Source organism: Bos indicus, chromosome 4 (assembly GCF_029378745.1).
Source record: "Bos indicus isolate NIAB-ARS_2022 breed Sahiwal x Tharparkar chromosome 4, NIAB-ARS_B.indTharparkar_mat_pri_1.0, whole genome shotgun sequence".
NCBI lineage: Eukaryota > Metazoa > Chordata > Mammalia > Artiodactyla > Bovidae > Bos > Bos indicus.
Window position 1 is genome coordinate 73739248 of NC_091763.1, and position 19746 is coordinate 73758993.

At 36.8% G+C, this 19746-nt stretch overlaps 1 protein-coding gene across 1 annotated transcript in view; it reads left to right on the plus strand.

Annotated features, from left to right (window-relative positions):
- ZNF804B (zinc finger protein 804B) overlaps window positions 1–17237 on the plus strand; it is a 104027-nt gene extending 86790 nt beyond the window's left edge. Inside the window, exons 3-4 of the mRNA XM_070787128.1 lie at window positions 5728–5858; window positions 13574–17237. Of these exons, the coding sequence (XP_070643229.1) occupies window positions 5728–5858; window positions 13574–17237 (3795 nt within the window). The remainder of the gene's footprint in view (window positions 1–5727; window positions 5859–13573) is intronic.
- Window positions 17238–19746: the final 2509 nt, after the last annotated feature.

Below are 19746 nucleotides of genomic sequence, written 5' to 3' on the forward strand. Positions count from 1 at the left end.
AGAAATGAAAGTTGCTCAGTCGTGTCCAACTCTTTGTGACCCCATGGATTGTAGCCTTCCCGGATCCTTTGTCCATGGAATTCTTCAGGCAAAAATGCTGGAGTGGGTAGCCATTCCCTTCTCCAGGGGATCTTCCCAACCCAGGGATCAAACTCAGGTCTCCTTGCAGACAGGTTCTTTACCGTCTGAGCCACCAGGGAAGCCCAAGAATACTGGGGTGGGTAACCTATCCCTTCTCCAGGGGAACTTCCTGACCCAGGGATAGAACCAGGGTCTCCTTCATTGCAGGTGGATTCTTTACCAGCTGAGCTACCAGAGAAGCCCAAGGACAAGCTTCAGATAAAATTTATCAAGGAAAAATTTGACAACAAATCAATGCTGTAATCCTAAATTTATTATTTTCTTCAGTAGTTACATATGATCTTGGATTCACAGAAAATACAAATATTTCCATGAAACATTATAAATTATTCAACACAAGGTGAGGAATATACTCAACATACTCAACATGCTTCCCTTTTCTGTCCTCTCCTTTAGAAAAGTCTCCACCCACTGACCTTGTAAAACTGTCCCGATGTCTTAGTCATCATTATGGCTACTCTTTCTAGTGTCATTGTTTTCTGTATATATATATATATATATATATATATATATATATCCATCTACCTGTTAATGTTTTACTTTTGTCCAATGATATTATGTTCACTGGGTCTGGAATTTGATTTTTAAAAGTTTTGTATTTTCTTTCAGAAATTTGAAAATGTTGCTCCACTATATCCTCAATTGCTTGTTTCTAGTGAGAATTCTGCCATCCTCATATTCATTCTTCTGTACAGAAATATGTCTTTTCTCTCTGGATACTTTTTTAAAATTTTCACTTTTTTCCTGGCTTTGAAAAATTTGATTATGCTGAGCCTTGGTGTAGTTGTCTTCACATCACTTGTGTTTGAAGTTTTTTTTAGAGGAGAGGGGAGAGAATCTGTGTATTTATAATTTTGACAAAATTTGAAATATTATCACCCACTGTATTTTCAAATATTCCCTCCTCTTTCTTCAGAGACTCCAACCACACATTTGTCCACTGTCTCTTTTCTACTTTTTTGAATATATGGTATGCAGTTATAACTGTCTTAATATACTTTTCTGCCAATTCTAGCATCTGTGTTGGTTCTGTATTGGTTTTGATTGGTTGACTTCCTCATTTTTTGATGTGTTTTCTCACTTCTTTGCATGCCTAAAAATCTTTGATTAGATGTCATTTAGTTTTCCTTGTTTGTGAAAGTTTATATTTTTATTAATATTCTTGAGATTGGTTGTGAAATGCAGTTTAGTTGCTTGGAATCAGATTTATACTTTTAGCTTTGATAAAATGATAAAAATCATTTCTTAGGCAAATGTAATGTAGTGCTCAATATGTGGCTAATTATCCTCTGCTGAAGCAAGACTCCCTGAATTCTCTACTCATTGTCCCAAGAGCTTTTCCAATTTTGTTGGCAACAACAGGCACTATTTCTGGTTCTATATGAATGCTAGGCATTGTTTCCTTTAGTTATTTCAGTTGGTTATTTTCTTGACCTGGAATAGTTTTCTCATACACATGTAGTGCTAATGAGTGCTGAACTTTGAAGGGCCCCCTCTGCAGATCTCTAAAGGGATTTACTTGTATAGTCTTGAGCACTCTGCTTTGGCCAAGACAAGACTGTGCCTTCAGGTCATTTTCTAGTTTTCTGTGTTCCTTAAAAATATTTTAGCTTTGCTGATTTCCTCAACACAGCAGTTCTCCATCCCCACCTCCCAGTCTATCTTAACTTTTCCTGTATACTTCTAAAGCAACTTGTCCACTCTTAAGAAACTCAATACCATATTATAAAAATATCTGTTCACTTGTTTGTCTCCCTTGAGGGAAATATAGTTGATTTGTGCATTTCTGTATCTGCAGTACATAGTAGAAATTAACAGTATTTGTTGTAGGATGAATGAGACAAAATTCTCAATCATCTCTGTAACTCGGAAATAGGAGTACAATATTGGAATCTGAAAGGCTATTGAAAGAACCAGGTATACCTGGAAATTTCAAACAAGATTTGAATAATGAGATTCATCAGATATTGTGAGTAAATGAGAACAGGTTTCCTCTTGTAGGCTATTCAGGTTTTACATCCTAGTAATATGACCAACCTAGACAGTATATTGAAAAGCAGAGACATTACTTTGCCAACAAAGGTCCATCTAGTCAAGGCTATGGTTTTCCAGTGATCATGTATGGATGTGAGATTTGGACTTTGAAGAAAGCCGAGCACCGAAGAACTTTTGAACTGTGGTGTTGAAGACAACTCTTGAGAGTCCCTTGGACTGCAAGGAGATCCAACCAGTCCATTCTAAAGGAGATCAGCCCTGGGTGTTCCTTGGAAGGAATGATGCTAAAGCTGAAACTCCAGTACTTTGGCCACCTCAGGCAAGGAGTTGACTCATTGGAAAAGACTCTGATGCTGGGAGGGATTGGAGGCAGGAGGAAAAGGGGACAACAGAGGATGATATGGCTGGATGGCATCACCGACTCAATGGACATGAGTTTGAACTCCAGGAGATGGTGATGGACAGGGAGGACTGGCATGCTGCGATTCATGGGGTTGAAAGAGTCGGACACAACTGAGTGACTGAACTGAGCTGAACTGAACTGAATCTCAAATATTAAATAAATATATCACAGAGTATTTTATGTTCAGTAGTAATTAAGAGTAAAAAATAAAATAAATCCCTCTCCTCTTTATCAAAGTAGCCATGGTCTGTCTTTCACTCAGTTGAACTGCATTCTCTGTGGTCTCTTATATTGGACAATTTCCAAAATGTCTTTGCTCATAAGATAATTTAACCCAGTAACTAGATAATTATGCATATGGGGGCTGAGGAGGTGAAAGTAGGAGGGTAAGTAGAAATGGGTTTTTTTATAAGCCTCTCAGTCTTCTGACGGAGAAGGCAATGGCACCCCACTCTAGTACTCTTGCCTGGAAAATCCCATGGATGGAGGAGCCTGGTGGGCTACAGTCCATGGGGTCGCACAGAGTTGGACACTGCTGAGTGACTTCACTTTCACTTTTCACGTTCATGCACTGGAGAAGGAAATGGCAACCCACTCCAGTGTTCTTGCCTGGAGAATCCCAGGGACGGGGGAGCCTGGTGGGCTGCTGTCTATGGGGTCGCACAGAGTCGGACATGACTGAAGCGACTTAGCAGCAGTCTTCTGACCAAGGCTAGCCTTTAAGGTTTAGGTCGTGCAGCTCTAGAGAGTTATCAGCTCTAGAGAATTGTTGATCCTTTTTTTTTTTTTTTTTTCTGATAATACATGGGCCATACTTTTATTTTTTGAAGTCTCTTGCTTTTTAAAAGGCCTTGAAGCATTTGTCAAAAACCAAATTTAGGTTAACTCTACTTTTCTCTCTGTGGTTGTTTCTAGTTTTGTGAAACTCTTGCTCTTTCTGCTCAGAATATTTTCTTTGGAAGAGTATTCTGTTTCCCTCCTTAAATACTTAGCCTGGGAACAGTGATTTGACTACAATCTCCTCTGAGCATGTTCCCTTTCAAAAAGGAAACTAATGATCATTAAAGGTCTTGGCCCTTATTCTATAGGTGAGAAATAGTCTACCACAATGTAATTGCCTATTTTGCCTTTCCTGGAAAATGTCTTCTTATACTTGATTTGGCAAATAAAAGCAGATTAAATGACACAGATTTCAGGTGGTTTAAAATCATTTTATATGGGTTAAGAGGACTACTCTTCAAATATACTCTTAAATCAGGATTAAGCCCCAAACTTCAAGATGCTCATTTGATTGTGTCTGTATCTCAATTTGTTCATTATCATTAGGCTTTCCTGGTGGCTCATGTGGTAAAAGAATCTGCCTGCAGTGTGGGAGATCTGGGTTCAATCCCTGGGTTGGGAAGATCCCCTGGAGGAGGGCATGTCAACCCACTGCAGTATTCTTGCCTGGAGAATCCCCATGGACAGACGAGCCTAGCAGGATATAGTCCATGGGGTTGCAAAGAGTTGGACACAACTGAGCGGCTAAGCACAATGGCATATTCTGAAGTAGTGATCCAAACAGGTAATGAGTAGCATCCAGTCTTCACATAAGCCAATTGTTTTAGAGACAAGATTAATTAAAAGAAGTTGTAGGCCAAACCTCTATCCTGAATTTAAATCCCTGACCCATTCTTGTCCTCCTGGTTACAATATAGAAATGCAAATCAAAACCACAATGAGGTACCATTTCATGCCAGTCAGAATGGCTGCTATCCAAAAGTCTACAAGCAATAAATACTGAGAGCGTGTGGAGAAAAGGGAACCCTCTTACACTGTTGGTGGGAATGCAAACTAGCACAGCCACTATGGAGAACAGTGTGGAGATTCCTTAAAACTGGACATAGAACTGCCTTATGACCCAGCAGTCCCACTGCTGGGCATACACACCGAGGAAACCAGAATTGAAAGAGACACGTGTACCCCAATGTTCGTCGCAGTGCTGTTTGTAATAGTCAGGACATGGAAGCAACTTAGATGTCCATCAGCAGATGAATGGATAAGAAAGCTGTGGTACGTATACACAATGGAGTATTACTCAGCCATTAAAAAGAATACATTTGAATCAATTCTAATGAGGTAGATGAAACTGTAGCCTATTATACAGAGTGAAGTAAGCCAGAAAGAAAAACACCAATACAGTACACTAACGCATATATATGGAATTTAGTAAAACGGTAACGATAGCCCTGTATGCAATATAGCAAAAGAGACACAGATGTATAGAACAGTCTTTTGGACTCTGTGGGAGAGGGAGAGGGTGGGATGATTTGGGAGAATGGCATTGAAACATGTATAATATCATATAAGAAATGAATCACCAGTCCAGGTTCTATGCAGGATGCAGGATACAGGATGCTCGGGGCTGGTGCACTGGGATGACCCAGAGGGATGGTACAGGGAGGGAGATGGGAGGGGTGTTCAGGATGGGGAACACGTGTACACTCGTGGTGGATTCATGTTGATGTATGGCAAAACCAATACAATATTGTAAAGTAATTATCCTCCAATTAAAATAAATAAATTTAAATTTTAAAAAAAGAACATAGTGAGAAATAAAATGATATATTTATGACAAAAAAAAAAAGAAATCAGAGTTGGATAAATATCTCCATGAGAGAAAAAAATGAATTAAGAATTGCATTTAGAGCTTTGAACTAAATCTTACACAATAACATATTTCTTTACTGAAATAAACTCATTTTACCCAGTGTATTTCATTATGTCAATTTTCAGGAATAAGAGTATTTATGTTTTATAAGCCAGAGAGCTGGTGACATTGCATGGAGGAAAGTGCATTGCATAACTTTCTCTCCCTTTATACCCATTCATATACTGCACAGTATCCTCCATTTATGTTTTCACAGGCACAGAGATGATTGCAATTACATACCCAGGGTGGTCCTGGTAAAGACTGGGGTCCAGCTTTGCAGTACAATTCTGTAGTGATTGTGACAAGCTTTGATAAATATCCCAGTTGACAACTTAATTGATCTTGGAGCAGAGAAGAGAATTGATGGAAAAAGTGCTTCCCTATCCAGAAAGTCACCTCTGTATCCTGGACCGAGTTTAACAATGAATCTTTTGGATGGAAAAAAGATATATTACTTATTCATAGCGTCCTTTCTGTTTTGCTTCTTTGTCCACAGAGACTGAAAGAATTAAAGCAACGTGAATTTGCTCGAAATGTAGCTTCCAAGTCATGGAAAGATGAAAAGAAACAAGAAAAAGCACTTAAGCGACTTCATCAGCTGGCTGAGTTAAGGCAACAGTCTGAATGGTAAGAATTCAAGGTGCCTCAGGTTGTTCTTGCCTGGAGAATCCCAGGGACGGAGGAGCCTGGTGGGCTGCCATCTATGGGGTTGCACAGAGTCGGACACGACTGAAGTGACTTAGCAGCAGCAGCAGGTTGTTCAAAACCCTCTTCAGCTTCTCAGGAAATTTCAATGATATATTTTTTTGGTTCTCTAAACATTGTAAACAAATATAATTAATCAAAGATACATCTGAAGGTACATATTCCTAATAGCTAAAGCGTTATAAATTAATGAGTTTGACATCTGAGTTTTTTCTTGTCTAATATTGTTAATGTGTTCTTTAACGAAACGACCCAAGAATGATTCTAATATACAGGCATTTATTGTATCCAGGTGATTTATATGTATCTTATGTATCTCTTGGTGCTTCACAGTTATTTTGTCTTATAATGTTAATTTTTAAAAAATCATAAGTAACAATGCATATTCTGGGAGAGGAAATAAATCTGTACATTCCTCTGTACACACCTGAAACTAGAATAAATGGCACTATCCTCTGTATGACAAACAAGATGTAATTAATGCAGTTAAATTTACCACATGGTGCCATTTAAATTGATAATTGTAACAAGTATTACACTGATACATTCTTGTAGCTGAAAAATAGCAGTTTTACATGAGCTCGGAACTCCTGAATGTTTTGTAGTAAGAAGATTGTTACCTGGAGCTCAATTACATTTGCAGATTGTGATTTGTGTTCATATGAATCATAATGTAGAACACTAATGTAGCTAATTAATGTAGCTGACAGCAAGCTGGTGAATTGTGACATTTGTAGTTCTGTGCCAAAATTTAAACTCCTATTGTTTAAATGAGAAACAATATACAGTAAGCTTGGGAGTGAATGACTCAATTATAGTAGCATAAAATATTAGATTTCATATTTACTTTAAGAAAATATTTTTTAAGATCAACTTTGAATTGTTTCAGTTAGCATTCACCTTGCAAGTTCTCAAGTATTTTTGTCACTAGAATATTTTAATTTGCTTATAAAGATATAAAAAGGTAATATGAAAAAATAAGTGAGAAATTTAGTATAAAGAAAAAAAATAATAAAGGTTAGAAGACCATGTGTCTAGAGGTGAGGTTAATACAAAAATGCATGATTTTAGGGCACATGCGATCACAGAAACAGGACACATAACTGGTACTGAACTTATTACTTGTCAACACAATAGAGATCAAACACATTGCCAATAAGATATCAGACAGTATATCTTGTCAAAGCAGGGCTTAGAAGGAAAGGTCTAATGGTCATTAGGATCGTATTCAGGAGATAATTGAGGGAATGTGTTAATTCCTGAGTGATTAATTATGAAGTACAAAAAGTCAAATTATAAAAGCAGGGCGAGTCTCACTGAAGACAGACCCTTTAGGTAGGTTCTTTAAAGTCACACAACAAAAAAGAAATCCTAGTAGTCTTAATATACAGAATTTTGATTCCTTTGTTATTATGAAAGTTGTCACATTTCTACATTTCTCCTCACTCATTCCTTATTTTCTTTTGGAAGAGGTAGACAAAGGATCAGAGGAGCCTTGATGGTGAGGACAATGATGGTGATGATGCTTTTATTTAAAAGTTCTAAGTATACAGAGTTATCTAGGAAGTGTCTTGAAAATTAAAATAAGTGATAAACTCTATTGGGGTTGATCTGCCTTTGGAAATCTTAATAACTAAATGAAAACAAAACTAGGCATTTTCTTCCATAGAGTAGTTAGGCTCTCTGGGTCCCAACCTGATCATATTGTTAGGAAATGATAGGTATTCAACTTCCCAGATACTTGTTCCTAATTTCCAGAACTTGGAACTAGGAAAATTACTTCTTTTTTTTTTTTTTCTATTACCCACCATCTGCCCTCCAGACAATTGTTCTCTCAGATTAGTAGCCGCTTGCTCTAAGGGAGGTCTGTTCATAGCATTATTAAATATTTTCATTTTGGCAACGGAATTGACAAGGGAAAAAAGTCATCTGTGTTACTTCTCCTCGGATAACCCTTCTTTGTCCTTTGTTCTCATAATGAGGGCTTCTGAGTAAGATGACATAGATAATAGAATTCTTCCATGACCCTATGGAGATGAGAGGTGAATTTACAGGTAGTAAGAATATTTGAATAAGATTAATTAAAAGAAATGATGGCAGAAAATTGTTAATGAATCTTATAAAGGGCAGTCAACCTTAGCGACCTCTTAGGTAGATCAACACAACATGATTCTTCAGTAAAACTAATTCTCTTATTGGGAGAGGAAGGAGATTCACTCTGTTCATAAATTTCTACTATGTATAAGTCTAATGCATCTTGATATGGATTTTTTTTTCAAGTTTTAAAAGTTGTGACCATGCTTCTGAGAGTATGACATTCTTTATATAAGAGCTGGATAATGTGGAACATTAGGAAATTACATCACTTAAAGAAATCATGTTATTTTGATATGCTTTGCTTCCTATTTGAAAAGTGTACTTTTTGCCCAGGAGAGAATTAAATTATGCATGTGTTGAGTTACCAAGTGAAATGGACAATCCATTAATAAGAACTAAAGGGTAACTAATGTCATTTCAAAATTATAAATAAAAATAATTAGGTAAAAATACAGAAATAAACTAAAAATTATTCTAGAGGAGAGAGTGAAATTGTAAATGGGAGGATGACAGCAAAGATTAAGCTTTTAATTATGTCACAAGGCATAAACTTGAATTAAAATAATAAAGTTTAAAATATCACAGAGATAGAAAACTAGAGTCTTCAAAAGTAATAAAAATAAATTAGATTTAAGGTATAGGAAATTAAATTTTATAAAACAATGAGATAAAAAGTTTAAAGCATAAATATAAGATATAGATATGAATAATAAGGATGACATGTTAACATTGTGAAAATATAATCATAAATGTATATTGAATTGTAAAGTGAACAGAATAAGGACAAGAAGAGCAGAATGTAACATATAAGAGCAAAGAAGTTTAAACATATTTGGAATACTACAAAAGGAAGAAGCTTTTACCCATATTAGAAAGATAAATGGTGAACTGAAACAGCAATATAGAAAAGAATATTTAGACTAACATAAAGTAAAGAAAGAAAATGCACAAAACAGTGCCAGAATAATAAGCAAAACCATTATTAAGGAAAAAGAGAATATAAAAAATAGTTCAGTATCTAGATCATAATGGAATAATTCAAGAAAGGAGATCAATGTGATGAATAAGAGAAAACTTTTCATTATGAAATAGTTACACTTTAAAGGAGTAAGGAGCAGACACTTTAAAATTTTTCCAAATTTAGTTTTCTACAATATTCAAGAATACAACTCTAAAGTTTCAGGCATTATTAATTCATGGAAAAAGAGCCATCTGAAATTATTAACTGGTGACTAAATTTATTGTTTGTAAAACAAAATCCATATGGATATAATAAACAACAGATTGGACATTGAAAAATATTGAATCCATAAAATAGAAATTAAAAACAAATTCTTTTTCTGAACAAGAGACTAAAACAATTAGAGTATTAATATAAGTAAAAAGACCCAAGCATATCATGAGAGCAAATAAATTTAATGTATAAATTCTAGGATAAGATACTAGGACAGGGAAGGGCAATAATCAGATAAATCAGAGAAGAAAATGTATCTAAGCTGAAGAAGTTGAATTGAAAGTTCCCAGAAATGCTGGCAAAAATTAACCAAAAGAAATCAGTTTGTAACTATAGCTTGGTAAAGTGAGATATACACATAATTATTTGTATGTATTAAGTATACCAAAATACATATACATAAAACAAAAGAATGGGAAAGAATAGAGATCTCTTCAGGAAAATTAGAGATACCAAGGGAACATTTCATGCAAAGATGGGCTCGATAAAGGACAGAAATGGTATGGATCTAACAGAAGCAGAAGATATTAAAAAGAGGTAGAAAGAATACACAGACGAACTGTACAAAAACCAGCTTCATGACCCAGATAATCACGATGGTGTGATCACTGACCTAGAGCCAGACATCCTGGAATGTGAAGTCAAGTGGGCCTTAGAATGCATCACTACGAACAAAGCTAGTGGAGGTGGGAATTCCAGTAGAGCTATTTCAAATCCTGAAAGATGATGCTGTGAAAGTGCTGCACTCAACATGCCAGCAAATTTGGAAAACTCAGCAGTGGCCACAGGACTGGAAAAGGTCAGTTTTCATTCCAATCCCAAAGAAAGGCAATGCCAAAGAATGCTCAAACTACCGAATAATTGCACTCATCTCACACTCTAGTAAAGTAATGCTCAAAATTCTCCAAGCCAGGCTTCAGCAATACATGAACCATGAACTTCCAGTGTTCAAGCTGGTTTTAGCAAAGGCAGAGGAACCAGAGATCAAATTGCCAACATCCGCTGGGTCATGTAAAAAAGCAAGAGAGCTCCAGAAAAACATCTATTTCTGCTTTATTGACTATGCCAAAGCCTTTGACTGTGTGCATTACAATAAACTGTGGAAAATTCTATAAGAGATGGGAATACCAGACCACCTGACCTTCCTCTTGAGAAATCTGTATGCAGGTCAGAAGCAACAGTTAGAACTGGACATGGAACAACAGACTGGTTCCAAATAGGAAAAGGTGTACATCAAGGCTGTATATTGTCACCCTGCTTATTTAACTTATATGCAGAGTACATCATGAGAAACGCTGGGCTGGAAGAACACAAGCTGGAATCAAGATTGCCAGGATAAATATCAATAACCTCAGATATGCAGATGACACCACCCTTATGGCAGAAAATGAAGAGGAACTAAAGACCCTCTTGATGAAAGTGAAAGTGGAGAGTGAAAAAGTTGGCTTAAAGCTCAACATTCAGAAAACGAAGATCATGGCATCTGGTCCCATCACTTCACGGAAAATAGATGGGGAAACAGTGGAAACAGTGTCAGACTTTATTTTTCTGGGCTCCAAAATCACTGCAGATGGTGACTGCAGCCATGAAATTAAAAGACGCTTACTCCTTGGAAGGAAAGTTATGACCAACCTAGATAGCATATTCAAAAGCAGAGACATTACTTTGCCAACAAAGGTCCGTCTAGTCAAGACTATGGTTTTTCCAATGGTCATGTATGGATGTGAGAGTTGGACTGTGAAGAAATCTGAGTGCTGAAGAATTGATACTTTTGAAGTGTGGTGTTGCAAGGAGATCCAACCAGTCCATCCTAAAGGAGATCAGTCCTGGGTGTTCATTGGAAGGACTGATACTAAAGCTGAAACTCCAATACTTTGGCCGCCTCATGTGAAGAGTTGACTCATTGGAAAAGACTCGGATGCTGGGAGGGATTGGGGGCAGGAGGAGAAGGGGACGACGGAGGATGAGATGGCTGGATGACATCACCAACTCGATGGACATGAGTTTGGGTGAACTCCGGGAGTTGGTGATGGACAGGGAGGCCTGGCGTGCTGGGATTCCTGGAGTCTCAAAGAGTCGGACACAACTGAGCGACTGAACTGAACTGATATGTATGTGTGAGTGTGAAAGTGAAAGTTGCTCAGTCGTGTCCAACTCTTTGTGACCCCGTGGACTGTAGCCCATGGAATTCTCCAGACAGAATGCTGGAGTGGCTAACCTTTCCCTTCTCCAGGGGATCTTCCCAACCCAGGGATCAAACCCAAGTCTCCTGCATTGCAGGCAGATTCTTTACCAGCTGAGCCACCAGGGAAGCCCAAGAATACTGGAGTGGGTAGCCTAGCCCTTCTCCAGCGAATCTTCCCAACCTAGGAATCAAACTGGGGTATCCTGCATTGCAGGTGGATTCTTTACCAACTGAGCTATCAGGGAAGCCCCACATATATGTATATGTATGCTGCTGTTGCTAAGTTGCTTCAGTCATGTCCGACTCTGTGTGACCCCAGAGATAGCAGCCCATCAGGCTCCCCCGTCCCTGGGATTCTCCAGGCAAGAACACTGGAATGGGTTGCCATTTCCTTCTCCAATGCATGAAAGTGAAAAGTGAAAGTGAAGTCGCTCAGTCATGTCTGACTCCTAGCGGCCCCATGGACTGCAGCCTACCAGGCTCTTCCATCCATGGGATTTTCCAGGCAAGAGTACTGGAGTGGGGTGCCATTGCCTTCTCCGATGTATATATAATAAAATATATATATGTAAATTATGTATAATACATAGTTCATTGTTTGAAATCAGTATAAAAATATATTATGTATACAGAAAAAGGAAAGTTTATAAAATCATGCGAATACATAAGTGGATTTGTTTCAATATGAATAAAAGTAGGCTAATTAAATATGTTTCTGTAATATTAAACATATAAAGACAGTGAAGGAAAGCAATGAAATTTGGTGAACACAAAGAATATCAGGAGACCAGAGTTCTATGGCAGTTGATCAAATAGTTAAGTAAAAACAATAAGAAAGAATTTGTCAGAACAAAGGCTAGGAAAGGACTCCTCCCCATTAGAAGTTATGCTACATGTGAAAAAGATATCTGTTATTTTAGTACTATTTGCGCATGCGATAAATGACTGTATAAAAATGAAGTAAAAATCTAAAATAGGAAAAAGCCAACAAAGCATGTCCAAAAATGTGGAGGGAAATAAAAAAGGAAAAGAAAGCCAGCTCAAAACCAACAAGCAAAGCAGCTGAAAGCAAGTCAGCTCAAAGCAAGAAAAAGGAAAACAAAGCCAGCTCACAATTATGCAATTTGTATTGTTTCCCCTGCAATAAGATTTGTTTTGTAGTAGATGTTTCACAGAACATTAGAGAAAATTTTAATCTAAAGAGTTTCATCTATTTTATGTATCACCCTTTCCAGTTTCTGATTGAATTGCTAGTCAAGCTCAAAAGAATAATCTTTAAAAATCTGTCAAAAGATAAAACATATATATGCAAAAAAGATACAAGGAAAATATTATGATGAGTAAGAAGCTAAAAAAAGGGTTTTAGACTAATTGAAGACATTGAGGTGGCATGTAAAAATGTGTGTTACTTTCTTAGAATTGATCAAATTAGTGACAAGTCATAAAGACAGAACTAATCACCCTGTTTTGTAAGAAAACAAACATGAAGGGGTTTTAAGACTGAGGAAACAAAAATTATATAGTGCTTGAACTTGGCATCACCAACTCAATGAACATGAGTTTGAGAAGCTCTGGGAGTTGGTGATGAACAGGGAAGCCTGGCCTGTTGCAATCCATGGGGTCGCAAAGAGTCGAACATGACTGAGCAAATGAACTGAACTGAACTGAACTTTAAACTAAAAAAGTGAATAAAAGAGATATGTTTATGCTTTGTGAGTGACTTTCAGTTCCATTTTTTTTCCTATTTAGGTGAAGGCACTGACTGGAAAACTCTTTGCAAAATAAGGTTAAATCTATATTCCAAAGAATTAGTAGTCTCTGGGGGACATATTGTGATGTAAATACAATGCTTTATTTTCTTTAGCAGCACTAGCATAAGATATTCACTTGCTATTGCTTTTTGCTAATTTCAAAAAAACTGACTTAAGCAAAGCATTTTAGAAATAGCTACTATAAGACATAGAGATACTAAGTTACATAAATGCAGTGAAATTGTTATACTGCAATAGATGTAGTTCAAAAATAGTATCAGAACCCATCATCATACACTATGAATGTTCATATATAGATAAGATTTCAAATCTGATGTCTTAATCATTTAAATATTTGTTTTATTTGCAGTGTTTCTGAAAATGGACCAGCATACAAAGCCTCCAAAGTACCTATAGAAAAACAACTTCAGCAAGGAATTTTCCCAGTTAAGAATGGCAGAAAGGTATCATGCATGAAAAATGCTCTTCTCCTTAAAGGAAAAAATCTCTCCAGAAGCATTGCCGATAAGCAGCGGTCCACCACAGCAAATCGACACCAGTTGCAAACAGACCGACGTCGTTTGTTTGGAAATAGGGTACCACAAACATCCTCAGATCTCAGCAATGCAAATCAAAGGACGGGAGTGTCATTTTCTTTTTCCAAAAAAGTGCATCTAAAATTAGAATCTTCAGCATCAGTTTTCAGTGAGAACACAGAAGAAACCCACGATTGTAACAAGTCACCCATCTATAAGACAAAATCAACTGCAGAGAAATGCATGTGTTGCAGGTTTGCAAATGAAGATACACATCTCACTAAGGAAAAAGATATAAACATCTCATCAAACCATCTGGAAAGTATTTTACACAATACCCTCCCCATAAACTCTCAAATTTTGCAAGACAAGAATGACTTTGTTGATGAAATGCTGGAAAATTCGATTGGCATTCATGCTTCATTCAGTAAATCTAACATTCATCTTTCAGATGTGGATTTTACTCCTTCAAGCAGAGCAAAGGAAACCAGAAATACATTGAAGAACACTTCAGAAAACCGCATTAGTCACTCATGCCAAGCCAATGTTTCCTCTAGCCCAACAAACATTTACAAGCATAGTGATGCCAGGGTGTTTGGATGTCTGGGTGAGATTCCATCAATAGAGCCAAGCGAACAAAGCAGTTCAGTTCATCTGAATCCCAACTCCAGAAAACAGAAGAGAGAAAAATCATTAGATAAAACAGAAAGAGTTAGCAGAAATGCACAAAGTTTTATAAGAGAAGCATATCCCCATGATGTGAAGGCCAAAGCATTGCCTTTTCTCCACGTAAAAAGCAAGGATGGCCATACCACTCTCCAATGGCCAACAGAACTTCTTCTCTTTACAAAAACAGAGCCCTGTATCTCTTATGGCTGCAACCCATTATATTTTGATTTTAAGCTTTCTCGAAAGACAAAGGATGGCCGTGATCCAGAGGATTTAAAAACAGAATTGCAGAAAGAGGCGTCAGAAATGAAGACTACAATGGAGAATCAAGTCTCAGGTTTAATTAAAGACCAACAAAAATTGATCCAAGAAGATAATCGGTCTCTGAAACCAAAGATGAAGATAGCTAATCCAGATTGGGAAAATTTCCAGAGGAAATATAATTTGGGTGGCAACAATTCTGAGCCCAGTATGAGTGAACGCAATTTTAGTGCAAGCGATTTGGAAATGAAAAATCCTGAAGTGCCTGCTTACCTTGATATCTCTCTAAAGAATTGCGTAGGAAACAATAAAAATGGTGGTAATGAACTTCAAGAACCTTCAAGGGCCCATTGGCAAAGCTGTCAAAGGGTAATTTTAAATGATGCAAATAAGGGCCTATCTTTTTCTCCTTGCACCTCTAGGACGAAAAAACATAAACTGATTTCTTGTGATCCTCATCTGGATGTTGAAGAAGTGAATCAGTTCACCTGGAAGTCTAGTCCTTACACAATAAGGGATCACAGTGACCATGGGAAGGATTTCAGTGTAATTTTGAATAGTAACTACATCAGTACGACCAGCAGGGTTTCTGGATGTGGAAGAGCAAGTTACAAGATAAGTTCTCCAAAGGTGTCTCTGAATAGATGTTCTAGCCCTTCAGACACATCCCATGTCAGTACATCCAGCTTGAGAAGTTCTCATTCCAATTATGGGTCCAGTGGACATGATAGAGGTAATTTGCTCTACTTTTGCAAGCGAGAGCATAACTCAGTTGAAAGACACAAACGGAAACGCCGAAAGCACAGCTGTTTCTGCTTTTCTGAGGAGCTAGCAAAGAGTGACTGCCCACAGTCTGAAACCGAGAGAGGCAGGAGCTGCAAATTGTGGGAATCAATTAAAAATGAAAAATATTCAAAACATGCTTATGGTTATTGCAGAGAAAAACATAAACTGGGCAAAAATCAACAATTTTCAGGGCAAAAATCCAAAAGAATCACCCAGTGTGATTTTAGCTCACAGGTTTTTTGTGCTGGAAACAGTGAAAATCCACCTAATTGCCAGGGACCTCAGCACAGCAGATTGGGCTCTCACTCAAGAGAGAAAATGTATTACTTAAATAAAAGTAAAATGAATCAACAGTCTTTGGACAGCCCTCATATTTGTGATCTGGGAAAAGTAAAACCCATGCAATGTAACTCTGGGAATATCAGCTACCTTCTAAGGAACTGTTCAAGAAGTCCTTCAGATACCACAGAGTTGAACCCTATAGAAGGAGAGAGGACCTCCCTGACAGCCAAAAGCCTTTTAGAAAGAGTACAAGCCAAGAAATGTCAGGAACAATCAATTCAGTTTGAGATCTCATCAAACAGCTGTAAAAATGAATCAGATACTCTTTCACAAATCCAATGTGTAATTCCATTTACGCCACCAGGCTGTAACAGACCTTCATTGCCTTTGCCTGAAAAAACACCAAACAAAGGCAGAAGAAGAAAGGATAAAGGCAGTGCGATGCAAAGAACTATTGATAAAAACAAAGTCAAAAGTTCCCCAACAAATGATTTGACTGTTTTAGTGGGCACTGATTGTGATAATCATTTTTCTAAAGGTATAATTCATGTAGTAGCAGAATCTCACTCACCAAACATGAAAAAGAACCCAACAACAAAAGAACAACCAAAATCATTAATTAATGAAGTCCAACCTTCTATTCAAAGCTGTGACCCAGTACCAAATGGTTTCCCTGGTGCTTTTCCATCTAACAGATATAGTGGTATTACTGATTCAATGGAGACCAAAGAGAACGATATGAATCTAGACTTACAGGATGGAAGCATGCAAATGAATCAGATAGAGGGGAATATAAACTCTTACTATGACAGAACTATGCAGAAGCATGACAAAGTAGCAGATGACTTAGAAGTGTGTCATAAATCTCTCTCTCCTCCATTAATTCAACAGCCTATAACATATTCTCCTGATGAAATAGATAAATATAAGCTCCTACAGCTACAAGCCCAGCAGCATATGCAGAAACAGCTCCTATCAAAGCATCTTCGAGTTTTGCCTGCTGCAGGGCCCACCGCTTTTTCTTCGGCCTCCACTGTACAGACAGTTCCAGGTCACCAGCAGGCTTCTATAACCACCATCCACCACACATTCCTGCAGCATATTGTTTCTGCTTCCATAAATGCCCATAGCAGTCATCTTCCTATAGCTCATCTACATCCTCTTTCCCAGCCACGTTTTAATCCATTCACATTTTCACCTTTGACCCCAACCATCATCCCTGCACACCCCACTTTCTTAGCAGGTCATCCCCTGCATTTAGTCACCACTGCTCCCTTCCACCCATCTCACATAACATTTCAGCCCTTGCCCCCTGCAGCATTTATCCCCACCTTGTTTGGCCCTCACTTCAACCCAGCTACAACTTCTATCATCCACTTGAATCCTCTAATTCAACCAGTGTTTCAAGGTCAAGATCTTTGCCATCATTCTTGCTCCAGTCAGATGCAACCATTAAATGGAGTGAAAGAGGCCTTAAATGTGTCAGCTCGCTTGAACTAAAAGCCCTTCTTCTGGATAAATAAAACAAATTGTCAGTACCTACAAAGTGATGTATTTAAAGTGGTCTGATTATTATTATATTTAAAAGAGTGGTACCCCAATGCAAAATGTGACCAATATAGAAATGTAAACTGAATTGCCAATATTGTAATAGAAGCATTTTAAGAATCTCTTAATTTGCTGAAATTAATTAGACAAATTTAAAGTCATTTGACGGAGAAGGCAATGGTACTCTTGCCTGGAGAATCCCAGGGACAGAGGAGCCTGGTGGGCTGCCGTCTGTGGAGTCGCACAGAGTCAGACACGACTGAAGCGACTTAGGAGCAGCAGCAGCAGCAGCAAAGTAATTTGATAGAAAGGCAGAGGAGTATTTTTGGATGAGTTCTCATGTAATGTAAAAAAACAAAAAATTTAGGCATATTAATATGAAAAAAATTAAATGGAACATAATACTCTTATCTTCTAGGTGTTCATTGAACGAGTGAGTGAATGAATGAATGAATGCACATTTGTTTTTATTCATCAGGTAATAATAGAAGGTCAGTGAAACAAACTAATTATGTGGTAATAATAGTTCCTATGGTTCACTATTTACTAAGCTTTCAATCAATGTAATCTGTTTCAACCAATATAAACTATATTTTCATAAGAAATGAGAGATGGCAAGAAATTTTCTAACTAATTCAGATTAAAAATTACTCTTCAATGCAAAACAATCTTATCCACATTGTATGGCTGAGTTTATGTGGAAAATTGAGTTATCTTCATTTCACACACTTCTATGTTAAGAGAATTTTGTAATTGTAAGAATCACCAATATCTGAAGTTAAGAATATTTAATTTTTGTATAAGAAAACACATATTTGCAATCTTTAGTATTTGATCATGCAAAATAAAACTAAAATATACTATGAATAATATTTTAATACATTGGTCAAACTTCCAAATATTATTGGGATTAAAATATTAAGTTTTCTTTATTCTCAGAAATCTGTGTTCAGCCAACATATGTATATCAATTACATACAGAGGTAAAGGTTTGACAATGTCAAAAGTTTTACCTGATATTTATTGAGAAAACTTTAAAGTATTTGGTGTGTTTTGTTCAATTTTATTAGAAACTAATAAAATACAGTGAATTATGAATAAAATCACCATTCCTGTAATTTTGCAAACAATTTTAAACATTCATTCAAAATACTTTCTGACCCACAGAATTTGCATTTCTTGCATCTATATTTCTGACTGGCCCTTCAGTTCATTGTTTTATATTCTTAAAAGCATAGAAAACTTGTGTGACTACACAGCTCCCACAAGCACAGGTTTCAGAGCGATTCAAATTAAACAAAACTGGAGGTAATCAGCCATCACCACAGTGTGTATGATGATGCAAACTCCTCTATCACTAAAACATGAGAATGATGGCTTACTCAGCCTTGGCTTCACAGGTAAGAGAGCTGTCCTTACAGAAACTCTCCTGTGTATCAAGAGAGTCAGGCTGAGCACTAGACCCTCATTATCTCATTTAATCTTCATAAATGTATTTTGAGATCAATATTATCATTCCTCTGTACAGATGAGGAAAAATGAAGTTGAAGGATTAAGTCCTTAACACTTGCTAACAATTGATGCTGGTAAGGGAGAGATAGAGAATAAATTGAATAAAAAATTTTAGCATAAAGAAGTGACATAGTTTCCTAGATACCACCAGAAACTTGTGGGATGGAAGTTTTGACTGGAGTATGGCAGTGAAAAATCCTATTTTATCTAAAAGAAATAGAAAAAAATGGGAAAAAAAATCATCAAATAGCAAAAAATTCTATACTTGTGTGGAACTCCATAAAAGTTATTATGAAAGACCTTTGATAAACATAAATGATTTTTAAAAAAATAGATGACAAATGACCCAACACATAAAAGGAAAACTAAAGTGAATGACTGTTTCCTAAAACATTATAAAGTTGACATAGAGCCAAGACAGAATTACAGGAACTCACCAGGAGACTTATCATGAAAAAAACAGCACCTGATTAATATTTATAATTGTCTTGGTGACAATTTAATATCTCAGAAGGTTAAAACAGGGAACTTCTACTTGGGCACTTAATTTTGACTACCAAGGGTAGACTGATAAGAATTGATGGCATGGAAATGACTATCTTATACTATCAATGATGAAAATGTTCATTGGATATACTTACTCTCTTGGACGGTGAGAAGACAGACCTTGCAATCTAAATAAAAGATAACTTGTACTCTGGGTAGGAAATTATAAAAGTTGTAGCATAACATGAGCAAATCTACCATTACAAAAGATTTCAATGAAAAGAAAAATGTAGTCCTTTACACATCCCAGTATAAACAGAATAAGAAAAACATTCAGAGTAACAGAAAAATTCTTGTACATTCATAAACAGTAAGACAATAGCCATAAATCAAAAATGAACAGAGAGACCAAGTTAAAACCACTTAGGTAACCCAAATATTGGGAAAATCAAAACAAATTGCT